Source organism: Lonchura striata, chromosome 2 (genome assembly GCF_050655825.1).
Source record: "Lonchura striata isolate lonStrDom1 chromosome 2, ASM5065582v1, whole genome shotgun sequence".
NCBI classification, from domain to species: Eukaryota; Metazoa; Chordata; class Aves; order Passeriformes; family Estrildidae; genus Lonchura; species Lonchura striata.
In genome coordinates, this window is record NC_140704.1 from 137,945,190 (window position 1) to 137,968,840 (window position 23,651).

Consider the following 23,651-nt stretch of genomic DNA (forward strand, 5'->3'; position numbering starts at 1 on the left):
CAAGGAATATGCCAGGTAGATGTATATTCAGAATGGTCAAACTCAGCTGGGACTTTGTCACAAGAACCTAAGAAAGACAACCCATGGTAAAAAAATCTGCCTTCCCTTAAGTTTGAATGTGTTGCTGAGTTAAAGATATGAGCTTACATATTCTATCAACTTGATCATCCTCTACACACTGCTAAAACTGCTGGTAAGAGTTTATGATCTTCAAAGATCTTTTGTTTGGATCAGCTTCTTTGAAATCAGATATTCCAGTCATTACAATACTTTACAGTTCTTTACATATATCAAATCCTGTTTTAAATCATAACCTAAGCCTGTTAAAAATATAACACTAGATGTCAGATGAGTATATTGTAAGGTATTGCAAAGATATTGAATGTGTAATGCATTCAGTTGTCTTCCACTGTGTTGTTTTTGTTTGGAAGCATGTGAGTCAGTTTATATCTGTTTTATGGTATAAATCAATGAAATTAAGCTCATGACTATTAATAGTTCAGTTCTCATTATAAAGTGTCTGAATATTTTTTGTAGCTCTAATACAGTATTTTTAAGGAACAGCAAAAGCTTCATAGGGTTAAAATGGATTCTGGTTACACTGGCTAGATCATTCAATTGTTTAATAAATGGTTAGAGGTAAATAATGGCAAATTAATTCTACTTGAAGTATATTAATGAGGTATAAGTGCATACAGCATCTCATGGACCCTGAAGTGTGAACTGAACTCTTGCTCTTCACTCATTTTGACTATAAACTGTTTACAGATCCAGCTGTAAAAATGTACTTTCCTGCTGACAGGGGGAGTCTCCGTGGTTGGATGTGGTACTGGCTGCAGCATGGCACCCACTTGCATTGTACTGGTTACACAAAATTCAGTGTAGGTGGCATTTTGATATCTAAGATAGGTTTTAATCTGTCTTTAGTATACTAGACCATCACAGAAAATTTATGTTTGTCTTGCAGATTCAGATGGCTTTGAGCATCTCTTATCACAAGTTTTGTGCTAGGTAATACACTTAGAAAATGGAAAATAGAGCAGCATTTTGTATTTTCAGAATCCATTAATCAGAGAAGTTCATTTTAGCATATCAGAGCAGAAACTTTCCTCATTGCTTTTGAGTATTTTGAGAATGGAAAATTATCGTGGTGGTCAAAGGAATAGTCTAATTCATGGTAAAATGGGAAAAATGTATAATGCTTTTTTCAGTTTATTGGTGGAGACCACCAGGCTAAAGTGCCATCTTGCACTTATTTCTGAGCAGGGTTGTATTACATTATATAATATTATACTACACTCTTATCACTGACTAGTAAAGATTGAAACTATTGATGAATCTAGAACTGCAGCACTTACTTTGTTTTTTTAACAATATTCCAAAACCATTTAGTCAGCACTTTAATATTAAGAAATCAACACTCTAATTAGTACTAAAGAAGTGATTTTCATATAGTTGTCACTTTTGCTTTGGAGATATTAATATCCTTATGATTTTTTATTCTTATATCATGTTCTAGATCCTTGCACTAAAAATCTTGTTTTCATGTATAGTTTAGAAGGACTGTCACATTTGGAAACACATTTGGAAATGAGAGCATTATAGCTTTTAAAGGAACTCACATAAAATTATGTTACATAATATAGTACATTATTAAATAGAAACATAACCCTTTTTCTATGGATCAATATTTGCAGTTTTAGTGTAATGTGAAATGGTTTTGAATATTTCTGGTACAACATGGTAACAAAAGTTTATCATAACAATTTTATAAGTCTGCTACAAAAATAGGAGTAGTACAATGTGTCACTTTCTCACAGTATTAATAAACAGGACAATAAGAAATGCTCATTTTTTGGCATAATTTAAGTTAGTTTATTACTTGACAGTGGCAAACAGTGAGTTGTCAATTGGTCACAGGTGTGTAACTATCAGTTCTCTACACAGAAGGGAATTATTGTCTAAATTTCACTGAGAATAATTTTAGGGTACAAATAAATGCTCTTTTTCTTCTGTGCCTTAAATCCTCTATATTTTTGCAAACATTAAAATTAGCATAAATAAATGAGTGCAAAATACAGGTAGATCACATTTTTGTTTCACAGTGCCTTCACATGTCATTGGTGTGTGGCTGCAAAAAGAGTGGCAGCTGCAAGTCAGATGTGTTCATTCCGCAGAGAGAGCTTGTGCTCTTCTACCTTTTGGATTATTCATTCATACTAATGCAGGCAGAACAAGACTCTCATTTATAATTTTTCATCATGGTTTCATCATATTTGTCAGCGTAAGGTACTGCACTGATGCAGTCTTGCAGTGTATATTTAAATTGCAAGTAGGAATGAGTGAAATGAGAGCTGACATTTTGCACATATAACCAGAAATTCATCAGTCTCATTGAGAAGGAGGGGCTGTGCTTGATAGTGCTGGGGCCGGTTAAAATTAGTCTTGACAATTAGTGAATAAAAAAATGTCATTTCCCTTGCTCAGACCATCTTTCCAAAGGATGAAAGGTCCCTTCCCTCAGAGTGCTTCCATGCATAATTTCATCCACCTGTCCTGTTTGTAACACAGTTAGTTTGTGAGATCCTTGGGTGATAATATGGCATGGTTTCCATTTTCATAGCAGAGAGTGATGCCCAACAAATGAAAAGGCAGTGAAATAGCCTTCAAAAAGAAAATAAAACCCCAGTCCTCAAAACCTTCTAGAGTGTGCAGCATGCAAGGCCAGTAAGGGGATGCCACTGCATCAAAGGAGTCTGACTGTAGGCAGCTTTGGAGAGGCAGGTGACTCACCTCAGTTCAGTTGGGTTGAATATTAGGCAGAGCTGGAGACAGTCTTGCAAATATCCAAAAAAGCAGGAAGAATGTAAGGGATTCAGGGTGGTGTGGAGGGCTGGTTTGAGAAGGTGCTCTGGGCTGAGGTACAGGGCCTTCTGCCTTCTATTTTAATACATTTAGGATGATTTCCTGAAGCACCATCGAGTTAGGGTCTGACAGTTAAAGCCTGAAGGACAATTTCATACTTGCTGCTATCCTGCCCTACATGATTTTTGGATTAGTTCAGTAAAATTATATTCTGCTTTCTGGGTTGTTTCTGCCTTTGAATATCAGTAACAAATATTCAGGTCTATTTTAAACTATCCTCATTTGGGAAATAAGGGTGCACATACACCTTTTCTGTAGAGCTTTGAGGGTATAAGTGCAATCTTGATCTAGAACTAGAGTTGCAGTAAATTAAAAAGCATAGTACATGTTTTCATCCTCACACCTAGTACATGCATTTGCACTGGAATTAGACACCCTGTAAGTCTTTATTCCTTTTGTAAGGTAAGGTTTTATAAAATCTCTGTAAGGAGTGAATAATATTTTTTTTTCTTTTTGCAGTTTTGGTATCCAGACTATCTTATTTTTGTCAAAAAAAACCCCATTTTATTTTTCTGGTATTCACAAAGAGAACTAAAAGTTGGAAATCATAAAGCGGACACTAATTTTAAGTTGATTTACATATTTTTAAGTATTTTACATATTCAGCTATGAGTATGTGATAGCTTGCATCTACCTGCTTTCTTCTTAATATATTATAACCTGTATATATATATATATATATATATATAATACATATATATATATATGCTTGATTAGTGCTGGGTTGTGTAGCAAACACAGCTTTGGTTTGTTGAAGGGCTAGGAGGTGCCTTCACACCCAGAGTAGTCATTGCATTTGTAGGGTAGCACACCGCAGCAAAACTAAGGACACCTCCAGCACGGTGTCATTAAGCAGTGTTTTTGTCCCAGCTACAAGGTACTGCGTGTGGTGGGCTTGAAGTGTATGGAGGGGGAGATGCCAGGACTGCCTTCCCTCTGTGAGCCTGTGGCAGCCACCCCCAGCGCCGTGCTGGATCCCTGGCCCGCTGTGCTCCGAGAGGAGGCTGCTCTCGCTGCTGCTGTCGCTGCTGCTGTCGCTGCTGCTCTCGCTGCTGCTCTCGCTGCTGCTGTCGCTGCTGTCGCTGCTGCTGTCACCGCTGCTGTCGCTGCTGTCGCTGCTGCTGTCGCTGCTGTCGCTGCTGCTCTCACTGCTGCTGTCGCTGCTGCTGTCGCTGCTGTCGCTGCTGCTGTCGCTGCGGCTTTCCCGGGAGCACAGCCACCGCGGAGCCGGGGCAGCCAGGCGCCCTTGGGAACGCTGGTTTGGTTTGGCCTCTGCGGTGCAGGAGGGAAGCAGAAGTGGATGATGGCGCTGCAGCAGAGACACGTCTTCCTAAGGAAGGAAGGCAGGAAGGCAGGCCTGCAATTTGTAGAAGCTGATAAGGGGAGGGAGGCCGGTTTGCCACCGCAGGAGCACCAGTTTACCCATGAGCTGTGCAGACCTCTGAGCTCAGCCTCACGTCCAGCAGGGAAACGTCTCGCTGCGTGCCGCGCCAAATCCCAAGGGATAAGGCGAGAGGCCTTTCTAGGTGCTGCTGGAGCACCAGTCTGACCAGTAACACACAGTTCACTGAATCCCTAATTCCAGCTGGGAAGTTATCTGCTGTCTCTAGCAGTGAAATCCTGACTGATAAGAGAAGAGGCTCATCTGCTGGTAGCAGAGCCTCCAGTTTATCAGTGTCTGACCAGCTCATAAATCAGACTGGTGTCTGTTTTTATTTTGTTTTATCAAAATTTATTTCTATCATTGTAACAGTTAATACTTTAATAAGAGAACTTAGCTGGGAACATTAGGAAGTTAGTTAGAGACATTTTGCAGGCGCTTTTTCCCTTGTCAGTGACAAGGTAAGGTAATCCTATACACAGGCTGCTATTGTGAGATGAGAAACTGGCCTCCTTCACTGCCAGAGACCAGATGCACCTCTCTCTATCCTAATCTGTAAACGACTTAAAGGAGCCTTATCTCGGGGCTCTTCTGCTTCATTTCATGCTTGATTTACTTTAATTTGTCTGATAGGGCACAAGGATTTGGAGACGGCCCATCTTTCTGCAGAAAATGTTCAGATTTTTTTTTCCTTGGCATTGTTGTGTTGGGGGTTTTGACTTTTTTTTATGTGGAGGAAATCTTGCTCCAGTGCAGCAAGCTGCTTGAGTGTGTTTAGATTTAAGCTACCCCAGCAGAAAAGAGTTTGTGAAGTGGTATGATTGTGTGATGGGCCACATTTACATTGAAATCACATTATACGATATATCTGGACTCCTGAAGGGAGCAGTGCAGTGGAGCGCTTGTGCCCACAAGATACTTTGAAAGGGCTATATATAGTGGCAACAATTGATACGAGATTTTACAGGAGACTTTATAAATATGTAAATGGATGTTATCTGATTGGGTTCTTTGGCTACACATCTGTACCTCAAAGGAAGTGGAGCTGTGAGAACTACCAGGAAAACAGTAGTTTGCATTCTAAGTAAGGCTGAGAAATAGAAATGTCTCACAGGTTGACAGCGGGTCAGGGTGGAGGTGCTTTGCATACTTCGGAGGTAAGCCTCTTTGATGTGAAAGCGATCTCTTACTTCCACCAGAAAGGTAGAATTACCATGAACAATTTTCATTTGTTTTATAACATGGCTTAGATCGGGAGCCATTGACCTTTAGCATTCCTTGTTATTTCTTTAAATTGCTTATGTGATATGGCGCTGGGGGAATTGCCTTTACGTTTTTTGCATTTTAAAAAATGTACTTTCAGTGACCCATGGGAGAGAAAATAAAGTCTTTGGTACATTGATCCCTTGATTAGTTATTTCCTAAATGAAAATGGAAATACTGTTAAAGCAGTAATAATGCTATGTCTTAATAGTTGAGAAGTCAATAAATGGCTCCCATGTGCTTCATTAAAGTTCTTAATGAAGCCATTTTTGATAGCTGAACTTTACATTATCTCTGCTTTAGTCAGATACTTTTTAGGGAGAAAGAGGCAGTAATTTGATGGAAAATGGTTTTCGTATTCACTGTAGTAACTATATTGCTAAAATCCTGTGTATCATAGTACCTATTTTATAGGGCCATGCAAAATTCATCCATCATAAATATGGTTATTTATAGCCGTACTTAGAGAATTTTTGTTTTCCTGGCAGTTCTTGTATTTTATTTTACTTTATTTTATGTATTTATGTCATGACCTAGTCATATGTTAGTAAAATGTGTCATTTTTCCATCATCAGTATTCCAATATTGCTATTTGCAGGATACTCTAAGTATTTCTGTGTAGCCTCACTACAGTGGCAGCCTCCTCTTTCCTTTACATCCTTGTTGTAGCAATTCTCGACCATTTAATTCCTCCCTTCTCCTCCTTGCACTGAATTACCAGTCCTGACAGAGCCCTTCATAGTTTGACAGGAAGGATTTAGTCTCTGGGATGAACACACTATTCAGCAATGAGCTGAAAAAGGATGTGAAAGGCCTGTGGGCTCCTCTTTTGCCTTTCATGAACTCTTCTACATCCAGCAGAGTGGATTCCTTGTATGATCCCTGACACAATAAATATGAGAAAGGAAATCTGAGTTAGATCTTGCATGTCTTTCTAATGGGGTCTTCACTGTGGTGAAAGTTGTTTCCCTGGATTACTTGGGCAATGTTTATTGTGTTATTGTAACTGAGTACTTACTATACAAGTAAGAAATCATAAATGTGTTACAGCTATGTATCTTTATTATATAAAGCAAACAAAACTATTTTCTCCAGTTTTTAAAATAGTTCATGTGAAAACCAGATGGATTTTCAGGCATAAAAAGCTTAATATAAAAGATGAGAATACTAAGTTATTTCCTCTGTAACACTGGCCAGCTCCCTGTTTTATAAAATTTGACCTTGATTTTCCAGTTCCTTATTCTGGGTTTGTACAACCTGGTTTGCACTGCTAAAGGACTTCATTGGTGGATTAGAAATACATTGGAAGTAATGTTCTAAAGTCAAGCCCAACTGAGTTTCATAGAACGGAAAGACTTTTGGTTATGTTTGATACTATTAACTATGAAAGAAGGCTAATATTACCTTTGTATGTTAATAAGATCTGATGCTTAATTCAGTTTTATGTTTCCAACATTTTGAAATCTTCTGGTAGAAAACATAGTTAATAGATACATTATTATTAGAACAGTGAATACAGGGTGTGATCCAGCATATGTGCATTACAGTCAACACTTAGATAAGAATCAAAATGTCCTAATGAAGACAGTGTATTGAAACACACATGTGTAAAGTTCTATTTCTACAATTTAATTTTAGTAGGCATATGTTTTTTCCCTAACATTTAGTTCAGCTGAATGTATTTACAGTACTATAAAAAGAGAATTCCTTCCATTTCAATTTATAGACTTTTTTATTTTCTATTATTTTTGATCTACCTATTACTCAATCAGTAATTGAGAAATAAATGAACAGAAATAATAAACAGAAATAAGAAAAGGGTAAAAAAGAAACTCAGAAAAACATGAATTTTATATAGAAGTGAAATTAACAATTAAAAAATCAATTCCACAGAGAACAGCCTTTTTTTCCTTCCTTTTTATCTTTTTCACAAAGTGGATGATGTTGGAAATTGAAAATAATGTAATATAAATCAAAATGGTCATTAGGCTGGTTTTGAATTCTTTTATCAATAATTCTCTATGGTACTTCCATATGTATGTATATATATATAATTTCAAGGTCTGGGTAGAGTGTGCAAGAGAAGTCTGAAGAACCTGAATATGCATAGTACATTCTGAGGTAGGTACTCCACATAGAGCTGTTGTATAAAACATCCTTCTCCATTTAGGAGAATGAATTACTGACACCATTTGAGAGAGGAGGAGCTGAATGACTCCCAAAGGTAAATGGCCTATTGATGCTCATTGTGTTGAAGGTTATAGAACAGAAAAGGGGATACTGTTTCTCTGAGGGTTTTTGAGGATAATCTGCATGAACAATTTAAACGCTGGTTTTACAGTGCTACATTGAATGTACTTGTTTCTTCTGAGTAACAGCTCACACTCCAATGCATTCTTGGTTAATGTCACTGGGAAGAGTTCTGATCAGTGGGATCAGTCCAGTAGATTTTATGAATAGGTAAGTATTTATAGTAAGTACGTTGAAAATATCAGCAAGAAAGAATGATAGACCTGGCTAACATGAAAGCTCTTTAAAAACACAGAAATAGTGAATTAAAATTTTCATCAGATGGAACTAACTTCCCATATAAAATATTTTCCAAGGCTTTTTCTTTGAATCTCTGTCGCTACTGATATTTATGGTTTCACTAAAATGTTCAGGTAGAGAAATACCTGCCCTCATAAATCATTTGCAGATAATACTGGTTCAGACGCTCTCTGTCCAAATTGATAATGGATATCTGATTCAAAAGAAATGTCTTGTTTCTCAAAAGTTCTGTGGAGGATGCTGGAAGATGGTAAAGCAAGAAAAAAAAAAAAAGAAACCAAAAACACAGATAGCAAAAAAAACAAAACAAAACAAAACCAAAAAACCCCAAAAAACAAAAACCCCAGACAACCAAAGCAACCTTATTTTTAAGCCTATTTTTAATTTCAACTTCATTATTTTCTGTTATGCTAGTTGGCAGAAGTTGGCAACAGAGTGAACTACATTAGGATTGTTTCACTTGTGGTTTTATAATTCAGACCACTTTCAGAAAGATGAACTCATGTCTTGTGTTTATATTGGCAGATTCTTGCCAAACTGAGAAATAAAAATAATATAGGAAAAATAATAATATAATTTTTAAAAAGCCCCCATATTGGCCCAATGTGGAACAGTGTAGATTCCTCCCACTGCACTGTTTTCCTGTTAAAAATTGAAAATGCAATTGAAATGCCTTTTTTTCTTTTTTTTTTTAATATGCATATATTTTTAAAATGTAACCTACTATTTAGAGTTTGGGGGGGATTTTTTTGGTTTGTTTTTGCCTGATGTTTTTACTCTTGCTGATGTCTCCTTTACTTTTGTACTTGTACTCTTATCCTTTGACTTGATGGATGTAGGATCAGAGATTGAAAAAATGCCAATGCTTAATTATCACAAAAGAGATGGAGTTTTTACCTTACCTTATTCATATCTCTGTTTTGGAAGAGCTTTGGGCAAAGTTTGAACTTTGTGAGTTTTTTTAAATTGCCTTATTTGCCAGTAATTTGGCTTCCTGTTTGACATGACACCCATAACTTCGAAAGAAGCCATGGGGCAGGGCCATGCAAAGGACTGAGGGAAGAAGGAGTGGAAGCATTGCTTGAACTGCATGTTGTGCCTTTGTGGCACCAGTAGACTCCTATGGACAACAGTTATGCAGTAAATTCTTAGGGCAGCCAAGGATGAGTCTAGAATGTGGTCTGGTAGCTTAAAGTCTTGGTATTTTTGAATTCATAATACAATCTGTATGTTTAACTTCTGTTGTGATTTAGATACAGTGCTTATGTATTTTTCTTATTTTGTCCTCCAGAGCCCCAAATCTCTATAGTTTTACACATCTCTCATGCATAACAAATTGAATGTATGTGTGTTGATTTGCTGGAAATGAGTCATGCACTAAAATCATGCAGATTCCTTTATGTTCTTATAACAACAAAACTGGTATGAGCAGAGATGAAAAAGTAGGTGGAGCTGGCCTTGAATGAGGTGCTCTAAATCCAAACAAGCGGTATGAAATAACATTGTCACAAAGGAAATTTGAAAAATACAACAAAAGCAACTTCAGGCTTCAGAAGTGTTTCTGTTGCAGGTAAATGTTGCTATGTAGTTGAAAGCTTTTAAGTGCCACAGGTCTTTTAATGGAGATACTTTGGAACATTTTCAAAAATTTTCATGTCTCATAGGTATTTGTGTCCCAAAACATTCTTGTCACAGAGAGACTTTTAAAACTTTACATTGGTTAGGATTAAGGTTGACTCACAGGTATCAGCCTTTTCTTTTGCAGCAAGGACTATGGCAAAGCAAGATTTTAAGATGAAGTAAATCAGCATAACACCATCCCTCTGCCTTTGCTTTGATCTAGGTGTAACTCTTGTACCAGTCGATGATTTAATTCTGTACTCATGAAAATATTTCTTAAGAATAAACTTGTTGAACTGCAAATCAGTGGTATAGAGACAAACAGAACATGACACCATTGAAAGAGAACAATCATATCCTGCTGTCCTGAATATTAAAAGTCAATTACAAGAGAAATAGCAGTGTGTGTTTTCTAGCAGCATTTCATTCCACTTTATGTCTCAGTAATTCTGTCCATTTCACTGGACTTCTGATTTGTATGGGTGAAGATGAGAATGCCAGTTGTGTCCTGGTAAAGTTGCAGCATTTTGAGGGAGTTAAAATGCTATGTTGTTTTTTTTCCCCCATACTTGTGCTTTTTTATAATTTAAGCATATTCCCCTAATATAAAGTAACCAACATTTATCAGATATCTGCCCAGCACAGGAAGAGTTACTTTTTTTCAGGGATTAAATTTGTAATTGTTTCAATGATGGCTGAGGACTCTTACCATTTGTTTAGGTGAATGAATAACAATTGGAATTTGATTTATAAAATAATATCTCCTTCTATTCATGAAAGATGAAAAATAATTTATTTTATGACAGTCATGGCAAGCTCTTTCCATTGAAGGCATCTTCCAGGTTTTTAGGTGTAATTTTTCACTTCAATGTTTGTTTGTTTTTCATAATAGAAATAGTTTCACCAAGTAATATTAGAAACTTTCTGAAATTATAGGGTGCTATCTTCTTCAACTATCTTTGCAATTATGATACGGAAATATTGCATCAGCAACTTTCTAAACATAGTATGCAGTGGTGACACAAGTTAATTGAACAGTTAGGAGATAATGCAGTATCATTGACACGATTTACTATGTAATTACCATTGTTTCCAGTGGAGTTATCATGTAGCTACCTCCTAATATCATATGTTATTTTGTGATAACTGTGAAATTTACTTATCAACTTGTTTGGAGAGACTGTTGGTCGTAGACCAACCCTTCTCCACCAAAGTTAAATACAAGAGCTGTGTAATAGAGTGACCTGCCCATCAGCTTTGGAGTGTGACAATTAAACCATAGGTCTTACAGTAAAGCTTTGAAAAAATATATTGCTAAATTCATTCAGAGTCCTGAATGGCTTAACTTCTTAATAATCCTTCTTGATGCAAGTATCTGTCCGTTTGAAAGAGTCTGGCAGTGTTTCTACAACCTAAGAAAAAATGTTGTGTAATTCAGCTAAACATTTCTTTCTTTTAAGAGTAATATTTTAAAACATTTTTGTGCCATGGGGAACATAAATGTTTATTATTTAATAGCTTATTATATCCACCTTACTATTTTTTTTCTTAAATTTCATGATTTAGTTATGATCTAAAAATTTGCATTATTACCAGGCAGTGATCTGGTTGAGACTTCATCTCAGTTATTTTTGTAAGTTTCCAAAACAATGGGAAGATCAGCAAAAACTTGAAGAACCAAGGCTGTCCTTTGATTTAAAGTTAATTTAAGTAGAAAGTAATAAATAAGAAAATAGAAGTAATCATTCTGCTTAATTTTAATTTTTTTTTTTTTTTTTTTTTTTTTTTTTTTTGTGACAGTCTCTCTCCAGATGAGAACTTCAATAAATAGTTCTAAATCCATGGTTTTTCTTCTCACATTTTACGTTGCAACTGAAACTTAAGGTGACAATTAATTCAGGTTCTGTTGTCTCCTCCAGTATTTTAACAAGTATTTACATAAACTTATATCCTGTGCTTGTGCATCTAAAAACTATCTTGAAGCTGTCAGTTTTATTATTGTTAAGCTTGTCTCAAGGTTTTAATTATTTTTGGTTACAATTAAATGTGCTGCATTTCAATGTAGATTATTAAATTTTTATTTTCCTTTCAGAGTTTTTTTGTTCATATTACGTCTCTTTTTCCTCATTGACTCAGCAAATGCACTAATGTTAACAGTCAAAACAAACTATTTGAGCTGTTAAACACATTGTATGCAGGAGTAGCAGAGTAACCTGAGGGCTCCAGTAAATTCATCTGTCATTTCTGAAAACAAATGTTTTTGTTTGTTTTCAGGAAATAAATAAAATTGACTGCTTATGTCTGAGTCTAACTTTTGTACTACAGGACAAAAAAATATATAAGTAGTAATGAGGGGGTTCTTGAGAATACTGTACCTTGAAATTTTCTCTGATGTCTTTTGATGTGGCAACTTAATTTCATGTACATTTAATTCTACTAAAAGAGACATTTAGTCTACTAACTGTAGATTATTGAGATATTTAGTCTACTAATTACCAGGAGATTTTGACTGCAAATATTTTCTCTCTTATCCAACATAAAATAGAAGCATACCTTTTTTATTTTCTGTTTGATATATCGAAATTGAAGTGTTGTGAAATTTTGTCTGTGTCTGTAAATACTACTAGTTCCCTCTACTAAGTGCTCTCTAGTACACTGTCCTGGTGCTCAATTGCCTGCTTGAGCATAGGTTTGCTGAATGAGCAGTAAATCAGCTGAAGTAATACAAGGTTAATATTAAAAAAACGAAACAAAACAAACCCAAACAAAATAAACAGAAACCCACAAAAAAGAACAAACAAACAAACAAATGCAACCAAAGCCAAACCAAAACCAGGAGTAAGAATACATGGGCAAGAGTACTAAGCATCAGGAGAAAGCCCGTGGCACTTCGTAGCAGGTAAGGGAAAAATATTTTAGCAGTTCTGCACTACCATGCTAACCTTTCCTTTCCGTGTATATTAGGTAAGAAAAAGCTTTGAGGAGACTGTAGTGCTTTTCTTCCAAAGTGCAGGATTTTCTCTCCACATCAGTTTTAGATGGTATCTGTGATCAAAGGGACATACACTGTTCATATGCTTCCTCTGTACTTCAGAACGAAGGGTGACCTGGAGGGTGTATAAGTGCCCTTGTGTGGTTGCCTGGAAACTTTGGCCCACACAAGTGTCAACTTTCTTTCATGGTTATAAAGGAAGACTGAGCCTCACAGAGAGCTTTAGTCTTGGAGAAAAAAGGTCCTTGTGTGTTTTAAAACAAGTGTCTCACCAGGAGATAATGGTAGAGCAGTGGGTTATAAATGATGTATTTTGTTCACTTCGCCTTGATAATGGCACAAGGGAAAAAAAGTTCATCGCTTTCTTATCAAAATACTGTGACATTTCTCCTTCAACTGTAAAATTTCCTATCACATTCCTCTGCTGCAACAGCAACTAAATTTACTCAGTTGTAGAGACTACATAACCTCTCATCAAAAGGTGTCTTTTTTATTATTTCTTTTCTTCATGCTTATAGTTCAGGAGAAGCACCAAGGTTGCTGAAATCACTTTCTGCAGTGAAGCAAATTTGCTTTTAAGGAGCTTATACATTAGCTACTGACTGCTATACAATACCGTGCACACTCGTCTTCTATCTTGGCCAAAGGCAGCATAACATTTTCTGTTGTCATGTGTTTCTACAATGATCACATTTGTTCTTGAAGGATGTATTTTAAACACATTAAAAAATGAAGAAGACTAAATGCTGAAGACCAAAAGCACTGCAAAACATCTGCACTTCTCTTGTGTAACAAGCTACTTCCAGCTGGTACAGATTGCTGTTTGAGAAAAGAGATGGCATTTTTTGTTTCTCCAAACAAATATCTTTATGTAGCATTTCCAGTTTACAAAAGTGCAGGTCTTTGTGTTCTACTCCACTGAAGTTTTGGTTTGCCATATGCCCAAGGTATGGCTCTGAAACTGCACAGCTCTGTGCTGTGTAAGGGTGCTCTTCCATTCCCTCTGCTGGGAACGGCCGTGCAATCACAGCTGTGTTATTTGGGGCTTGTTTCCTAAATGCCTGCTCAAAGCCAGCTGAAGTAAATGGGAAGTGATTATCAGTGGGTCATGTCTTTGTCTGATACAGAGGAGCATTATGGTAGTATGTTTTTTTTATAGTATGGCTGTATTTCATGTGCAGAAGTGGGTGTACGATCACTTATAAACTATGGTAACTATGGCAAACTACTACCACAGGGGACTGGTATGTTTCTGTGGCTGTAATGGTGGACAATGTAAAGTGTGTAAAAAGTATATCCAAAGTATATGTCCATTTATATTTTTACAGATGGTAGTATAAGGGTATTAAAATTCAGCAGTGAAATATGCAGCTTTGTAAACCACATTCCCATAATTTAAGTTCAAATATGCAGCTTTAACTCAGTATTTTGCCCATATCAATTTTTAACATGGCTATATCAGAGAATATTACAGAACTGGAGCATTTTGCTATAAGTGATTAAGTATTAACAAATGTGAATACTATTGCTAAAATGCAGAAGTAAATCCCAAAATAGAAACACACAATAGAGAAAATAAAGTTGTGTGTACATGGGGAGGATAGCCTTGAGTCAAGACTGCAGGCAGAAAGATTCTTCGTTTCTTCAAACAGCAAATATTGAAGAACAGCTATAATGCTAATATAATGATTGACTCCTTAAAATGGATCCTGCTCTGAGTTACAATGTTCTTAGAATTAATCTCCAGAGACATCTAGAGGATGGGTGACATTCCCTGCAGGACTTGGAGCTGCCTCCTTTAATAACAGACTTCTAATAATGAATAAAAACCCCACACATTAATAATATGCAACTACCCCAATACCAAATGATGATGGGGATAAAATCCTATGTATATGTAACTGTGTTCTGTGCCTGGCATGCAAATTTTCTATTTCAACCAATTATGACTTCTCTTATATTCCAGAGAAGAGTTTGCTACTGACTGGATCATCATTTGGAAGAAATTAAAATTGGAATAATACAGGGATATGAATGAATGTTTTATGATATGGGTGATGACTGAGTGTGAAATTGAGGATAAGTGGAAGTTCATTTGCTGTTACATACTTCTCTTTCATACTCAGATGGTAATCTGTTGGAAGATATATTGTCTTTAATCATAATCTTTTGAAACACAAGCTCATGGATGGACTGTTTCTGAGATGCATGACATTATTTTCATATTTTTCAAGAGAAGACACAACCGTCTGTTGCTATTTAGAAACTGCAAAGGATATTTTTATAAAACCTGCACTTTTATTAACATTATGACTCAAGAAAAGCTTTTGGTTCAAAATTTGATGTTGAAACAGTGAGATTACATAGTAATTGAATTTATATTTGCATTGGAATGGTCAGTGAAAACATTCAGCATACCCAAGAAATCCCCCATCTCTTTGTAAAAGCAGTCTTTGTTTCAATGGACAAGGGTCAGTGGGGCAGTGTGTTCTCATATTAATCAATAAGTTTATGGTTTATATAATAACCAGAAATGTATGCTGAGTTCAGCTCAGAATTTTTTACACATGGCATCATGCTAAGTTAAAAAAGTGTAACAAAGACAAGCGCCTGGCCATAACTGTACTGGTTTACTGACAGTGCTACAATACAACATGAAAATCTACAAATCATTTTTGCCTTGAAAAGAATATTTTAAAATACTGAAATTAATTTAAACTTACTGCAAATTGGGCAAAGTCTACAGGTTCAAAATTTGATCGCTATCTCAAGGTTAGGTAGTGTGAGGTGCTGGGAAATGAGGCAGGACTCCAAAATAATCACATTCTGGAAGAGTAAAAATGTGAGTATGAAATGCAAAAGCATTCATTGTGCTTTCTGAGGCCATGATGAAAACAACAAATGGGAAAACTATAGCACCAAAATTCAGACTGAGGGAGGTGTAGCAGTCCCATACACTCACTGTGGTACATTTCTTGAAGATATTTGGTTCCTGTTACCAGAATGTTACAGAAGCAGGGAGTAAATTTAACTAACTTGCACACTTGTGACAACTCAGTAGCTTTAAATATGGTTTGGGACTTTGGCAGACAACCCAATAACTTGCACACTTGTGACAACTCAGTAGCTTTAAATATGGTTTGGGACTTTGGCAGACAACCCAAAATTTGTAATACAATAGAGAGGGTATCAGAATAACATTGGTTTAGCATACTAGTGCATAGCTAAATGAGAAGAGGAAAGAAGATGTCACCAGGAGGTAAGAGGTATTTTTGCACCTTTGCATGAACAGATAGGCCTACACAGAGTAGATGTATTTGATCAGTATTTTTCTTGATTGCATTTGGTGATGTTGTTTATTTAAAGTAGTTAAGATTGAGGAAAAAAAAAAAAAGAAAAAAAGTCATCTGTGGAATAGTCTGGCCTGGATCTGGTCAGTCTACCACATATTCTTACCAGGATAGCTGGGAACAGTATCCACTTGGAATTATGAGCAGTAGGAATCCTTATGCTAATCTTTTGAAGGCTATAGAGACTCTTCAATTGTTTGGGAGTCCAACACAAAATGGCAACTTAAAAGTATAATTTTTTTTTTTTTACCATTTGTCCCAAGAATATGAAAAATATGAGGTCTTTATAAAAAACATTTCTTGCTTTTCATACAAAGGTTTTGAATAGCTTCTTTGGTGTGTTTTAAAAAACTTATTTGGTTTAGCACTTAAATTATTTGTCAGTAGTATGTAAAGTTCAGTAGTGTGTAAAGTACAATGGCTACAGACTGAACAAAGGACATTTTTAGGATGAAGAGATGAAAGGAAGGTAGATGAAAAATCTTCCAAGGAGTAAAATATTTTATCTGAGAGCACTATAAAATTAATGACTGACTACTAAAAATATAGAAAATTAAGAAATGCATATTATTTAGAATGTTATCCGGAATCTTTAGATTTTAGTCAAATATTGATGAACTGGTACACAAAGTTTTATTTTACAGATGCATCCAGTTTAAATGCTTGGACATGAGTGATGCCAGTCAGTCAAAATGGGGTTAAGTGCTGTACATGCATAACATTCTCTGAGTTACAGTTTATTGAAAGTGTTACTCACAAGCAGGTTGGGTGTTCTGGAATTGAGGGATATCTGGAAGACCAGGATAAAGTGCATATGAATGAAAAAGTTGGAAGGAATTGCAAATGTTTTTGAGACAGAAGTCATGCAAAGATAAACAGAAAGAATGACTGTAAAAGTGAAAGTGAATTTAGGAAAAGCATAAAATAATCCACCTAGAGAACTTCTAAAGCATATGTTGAGAAGTTAAACATGCATTTGTTATTTGATTTTGAGATGAGCCAGTCATGATATTTGTTGCTACTTGAGCTGGATAAAATTTTATTAGAGTTTTTTGATCTATTTGCTACCAAGTGGTCATGATTGCTGAATTCCATTTTACCTACATATTGCAACATGGAATTATAATGCATTGGATGAAAGGAGCAAAAATAAAATCAAGAAAAATTTTATATTGGATTTCCATGCAGTATGGAGTATGTTGATATGGTGAATGCAAGGTCCATGATACTGTTTGGGTAATTACAATAACGCTTAATTTTAGTGTTTTCTTTTACTGCAGAAACCAAGAGAAAGGTCTGAGGAAGTGAGGCTTAAGATGAATGAGAAGGAAGAGGAAACCAAAAGACCCTTATGAGAAAGGATTGATGCTTTCTGTAGTGGGAATGAACCTCTGGTTTATTATGTAAAGGGAAGTTTTGTGCTCGTAATGCTAAGGAGGTTTGATAAGCAGAGGTGTGTTAGGTTGATAGAACACAAAACATTAGACAAGGTAAAAAGATAAGGAGTCACTGAAGGAAATGGAGACACACAAAGCTTTTACTTCTACATTGCCTGTGTGCACACACACTCTTGTCCACCCACATGCTCACAGGGATGAGAGGGGAAAAGGATACTGGGACCCCCAAATAGTTACTCCTTTTTTTTCCTCCTACACTTTTATTCATATGTAATACAAAACATGAAGCTGAGACAGGGGTAAATAGCCCATGTAACTCTGCTCCTCTTCATACTTCTGGCCCATCTTCTCCCAATTGTCTTTCTAGTAGATAAGCTAATTTACAACTTAATTATTTTCTCTAATTAATATGTGCAGCACAGGAGAACGAAAATCACTTAATATGAAAAATTATGGTTTGTTTGGATATGTGAACGTGCTATTGTGAGTGAGCAAGTTCCATATATTTAACTTAGGTCCATTAGTGTGCTTTAGATTGTGAATTCAGAGAAATTTGACTCAGCCCTTTGACCAGTGTTCATTTAGTCAGCCACTGTATTCCCTTCTACAAGTTATAAGCCTCTAGCCCAGCACACATCTGCATTTAGTGCCTTTAGCAAAGAGAGTTAAAGCCTCAAAAATATCATTATGTACAAGAGGCATGCAGGGTGGGTGAGATAAAATAATTGGTAGCAACATTTCTCCATTGGTGAGCAAAGGCCAACACAGCAGTTTAAACTCCAGAGCCCTTGGGCAGAACCCTAGAAAATGTTCTGTTATTAGCAATGCCTTTTGGTAGATGAATAAATGAACTCCTGAATGGTTTTGGTGTAACTGCTCTGAGTGTAAACATATGTGAAAGGACAGAAAGCAATCATACAAAACCTGTGATGACTGGAATTTATTGTAATTTCTTATTTTAAAATACTTCGACAAATTGAATGTTACTTTCTTCCATGGTAGAGTGGATCGCCGGAAATGCATTATTGATTATGTTATTGTAAATCGTTTGCAGGTGAGAGATATTTTGTATTATTACTTGTGCAGAGTCCAACAGTCATGAGATAAAAGGCCAAATGGGAATTTCACTTGATGGAACACGTCAGATACTCTTCTGTTGTGGGCTGCTTGTAGTGCAACAGAAATGCCAGAAGGAGAGGTATTAGTTAGAAAATTCAAAGCAACTGCAGCCTACATTTCTGGAACTGGACAACAGGAATCAGGTAATCATTTGTCTGTATGTCTATGCACAGTGTCAGCATTGTGGGGCTAAATGCAGGTGATGTGGCATTCTTACAGATGGGAATTCATCTTTTGCCCTTCTTCTGTTTCACAGACCTGGTGCAAGAGAAGAGCCAAGCCTTCAAAAGCAGGTGCTGGAGGCTTTCAGGTATGTGGTATCAAACACCTGAATCACAAGGCTATTGCTGTGACAGGGGCACTTCAGATGTTTTTGCTGTCTCTAAAATTCCTATCACTTTTAACGTTGCACTTCATTATAAATGGAGGTTTTAAAAAATTATCTCTTCTACTCCTGCAAACATTTTACGATTCTCTTCTGTAAAAACAAAACAAAGCAAAAAAAAAAAAAAAAAACAACAAAAAGAGGGGAACAAAGGGACAAGGACAACTATGGGTAGTTACCCTCATCTTATGCATAGTTTTGTATCATTAAAAGGAGTATGATACAGCAACTGGAAGATTATGACTTCTCTTAGCTTCAAGCAGATAGTGCCAGAAAGAGAACAGAGACATGATATACTGAATCTAATTTATCATACTGTTTTTCCACCTATGAAGCCTGAAACAGTGAAGTGTTTAGCTTGAAATACTGATCAAATTTGCTGTTTTCTAGAGGATAGCTTTCAGGTTTTGTGGAATGGAGTAAGAATGAAAGAGCTGTTAAACTGTCAGTAGCTTTCAGCTGTTGACATCCTGAACTCCTGGAGAAAATGAAAAAAAACCAACCACTTTTTTTTTGCACAAAAAATCACAAGCACTTTCCTCCAGAAAATTTTATTTAAAAAGCTACAATAGTATCCTAATTTAGACAAACATTTTATAGTTATGAAGTAATTTCAGTCATCTGAAAATCAAAATATACTTTCAAAAATTTTATTTTTGTAACTTTGAAATGTTCTAGTGTAGTGAATTTTTATGTGTGTTTGAAATTGTCATTTATTTCCTCAATGTTTTTTCTCCAGAGTCCACAATTTATCACCCTATCATATTCCAGAGAAAATCACTGCAGGGTTGCACATTTGTCATGGCTTTTTGTTTTTTTAAAAGAACAGTAACTGTAAAATCTTGCTTTTGCATATTCAAAAATGCATTTGACACCATTTGTGCAAAGAAGGAAGTAACTGTGGAGAGTCATTTCAGACACTTCAGTTTTCAGTGGAAATGCATAAACTGCTGAGAGGGGGCTGAACTGGTGGTGGGGTGAACATTCTTTAGAAAGAGTACAAAATTATACTGAACCCTCATGTTGAACATGTAGGGCCTAACTGCAGAAACCTGCTGAGGTCAATTAAAATCTTGATATTAATTTTCATAGGTTTCAGATTAACCTCATCTCTATTTTGTGGAATTACATTATGATGGATTTATTTTATCCTCAGGCTTACATGCTTCTGTCTTCACACTTATTGTTAAGTCTTGTTAATGCTATTTTTAATTTGGCATTCAAGTTCTATTCCTCCCTGTGAGAAATATGTGTATAATACAAATAAAAGCCAGGAAATGGTTACCTGAAGATGGTTTTCTAGAGAAGAAAAGGTTGTGTGAAGAAATGTCCTAAAATGCTGGGTTTTGTTTGATGAAAATATGTTTTAGCTTGACTGTAAACTATTTAAATAAACATTCTTTATTAAATAAAAAGTGGTTGGTCTGATAGTTTGTAATCTTTTCCTCAAATCATCCCGTCTTGATATTTTTTCTGATCTGTGCACTATTGTTGATAATCTTGAATATTTCTGGATCTGAACTTCTAAATGCCAGACTTTTTTAGGCTCTGTCTCTATGAAAATACTAATTGGTCTTATCTATGGCACATCATTATACTGCATTAGTTTATCCTTGTGATGCATTGGTATAGTTTTAATATTACATAAAATGTGACAAAATTCCAGCATTGGTGCAGCTGTTTCTGTAAAGATACATGGTCCCAAAACTTGTGAAACTAATTTTTTTTTCATTTCCCCACGGTGTAATGAAATGTATCAGTCTGAGGATAAATTATGGGTTTGGATTTTTTCATAATATATCTGGCAAGATAGCTCTGAATCAAATGAATAAATCAAGACTGTTTTTAGCCCTCCAATTCTGTGTGCTTAGATGTCTGTGGCTGATGAAGAGCAGTGTGCCAGGAATCAAGATTCTCACTGTGCCATCTCCCAGTCGATGCAGTCTGTATCCTTTGAACACTAAAAGGAAAATCACAATGAACCAATCACTCTCTTTCAAGCTCTGCCTATACAGGTTGGTATTAAAGTGGCAAGAAAATGTGTGCCAAAAGTACACCATAGTACAGTAATGTCAAACTTGGAGTGGAGAGAGGTATGTGAACAAAGCTCTAGGCAGAAGGGGGACCTCTATGTTAGCCTCTCCAGTTAGAATTCTTCCTATAAAGTCAGGAATGTGGACTGGCCAACTGCCCTGGGGGATAATTTAGACAATTTGGAAGACCTAATTCAAAATGTTTGAAGTAATGGCAATGAGAACTGTCTGCTACTGCCATTGCAATATTGTTCTATACAGTAATCAGCTGTTTAATCAGATTACAAATGAAAACATTCATTGCCTGTGTACCTGTGTCCAGAGGAGAGGAGTTTTTGTAGCCGTTCTTATGTGCATCTTTTCCGTCATTCAGATTGTCATGTTATTTTGTAACCATGGAGAAGCAGGGAGGGATGCCTGTTGGTCGAATTTAGATTTCTCCGGCTGAGTGCAAACCAATTTTTGAGAAAAATGAGAAAACATTTCTTAATGTAAATTGTACTGTCACTCCCTTATATCATCAGTGCAAAATGGATTTCTTTCCAGATCATCTGAACTGTATAATTAGCATATTGTTAAAGCATAGGTTTGGATGTGCAATATTGTATACATTTTCACTGGCTCAAGATAAATGCAATCACATCAAATAAATTAATATTTGGTCAAATAATAAAAGTTGTTTTTTTTTTTAAACTGAGACATTTATAACAACCTTACCATATTTTTCTCTAAAATTATTCTTTTGTATTTTTTTTACTCTATTTGTGTTTTGAGAATGAGTGTTTGACGGGAAATGTAAATAACCATTGTTTCTAAAATGGTATTGCCCTTCTGAATGGGATGACCCATTTTAGGAAGAGGATAGGATTTCAAGTCTATCATCAGTTCCATATTGTGTATGATTTTGGTACTGTGCTCCCTATTGACTTAACAAACAATTTCTATGCCATAATTTTCTTATATTTCTCAGATTTTCCTACTGTTTTGTTTTACAAAGGTAGGGATTAATTTGATGTAAGTTGCCTGGCAGTCACAGTGTGCTTTTCATTGCTGTTTTATGATGATTTATATGCTTTAGACTTAAGAATTATCCATATGCTATATTGCCCAGTAACATTTAAAAAATACAATATGGTTGCTGAGTTTAATTCATTTATCTTGCCTGGGTATTTGGAGCATGTATAAAATGTAACTTCTCCATCATGTCATAAAAAGTTATGGCACTCCTAGGATCATGAATTCAAGAAACATGACATAATAGACTGGCAAATATGGCCTTGTGTCTTCTGATGATGATCCAAATCCACCCACTTATCTTGATCTGCCTATATTGTTAACAACATGAGTTGTCATACAACTAATTTTTCATTTTAACTGTTCTTTATGTACAGTGCAGTGTAGAATTTACTTTTTATTGCCTTTTGAAGGGAAGTATCATACCTCTCAGTGAAATAATGGTTTTGTCAGACACTGGTATCTTTATTGTGTAGTGCTTTTAAATTCTACACTATTTATACCAAGCTCTCATGGTGTAGGACAGGTGAGATGCAATGCTTCTGTTTCTCCCTGAGAATACTTAAAGCTTTCTAGATACTGAAGTGTGCTGTTGATATGGTAGTTGTGTGGTCTGTATTGTAGCTTTCAAAGAGAATAATTTTGTTCTTCTAAGTATTCTATGAAAGTGCAAAATGTAAGCAGCCATTGGAAAGGACTGACAAACCTAAAGCTTCTACTTACAGTCTTTGTATTGATTTGCCTGCTTCTTCCTACTATAATTATACTCATTCAAAGTGCAGACATTGATTTGCTGTTGGGGGTTTTATTTCATTTGTGCATGACAAGTAGGAACAGCAATTTTACTGCATTCAGTGCCAGTGTTTAGTTGTCAGGAGTTGCTTAAATGGGTGATTGTGAAAGAAGTCAAAGAATGATACATGATTGTAAAACTCTTTGGATCCAAGAAGATAAAAACAGATGACACATTTGTCCTTGAATGGCACTGAAGAGTCAGCTACCACTCAGATTGAAATTATTTTAATTGTTATAAATATTTCTAGGAAGATGACAATAAATTAGAAAAGGTGTTCTCTGTGTACTTTGGTGGCAGGTAAGAAGGGAATAAGTGGTTTGCTTTCTCATTTTACCTAGAATATTTTGGAACAAATGAGCTCAGCATTTTGAAGGGTTTACTATTTTGTTGAGTGTCCAAAAGATATAAAGCAATATATAAATAAACATTTTCTCACCTACCTAAATTTTTGATGGTAATAATTTCAAGAGTGAAAGCATGCAATGTTTGAATTTTGATAAATTCCAAAATCAAATTAAAGCAAAACCCCCAAACATCAATTACTTAATTTTAAACCAGTCTTTCTCTCCAGTTATCTTTTCCTGTTAGTCAGAGAGTACAGGGTATGAGCTTTGTTTAACTGGCCCAAAAAGTGATATAGAGTACACATCAGAAACATAATCAACCCCCACTTGCAAGCCTATTTGCCAGAGACAAAAAAGATGCAGAATATTTCAAAAGGGCATTCCTTTCACAATGCCAAGGTAATTTTTTATTTTTTTTTTGCTGTGTGTATTAGTGTATCATGTAGAAGCTGTTGGTTTCTACTGACACAGATCCTTTTGTC

At 35.8% G+C, this 23,651-nt stretch overlaps 1 protein-coding gene across 5 annotated transcripts in view; it reads left to right on the forward strand.

The window, feature by feature from the left end:
• Window positions 1-23,651, forward strand: part of ZFPM2 (zinc finger protein, FOG family member 2) — a 304,484-nt gene that overhangs the window by 109,054 nt on the left and 171,779 nt on the right. The window contains exons 5-6 of one of the 5 annotated variants that reach the window (XM_085572438.1): window positions 18,533-18,740; window positions 18,854-18,907. The exons of 3 other annotated variants lie outside the window; for them this stretch is intronic. In XM_085572438.1, coding sequence (XP_085428564.1) covers window positions 18,662-18,740; window positions 18,854-18,907 — 133 coding nt within the window. In that variant the 5' untranslated portion in view covers window positions 18,533-18,661. Of the gene's footprint in view, window positions 1-18,532; window positions 18,908-23,651 lie in introns of all 5 variants that reach the window. One more of the 5 variants, XM_085572437.1, reaches the window with a different exon arrangement.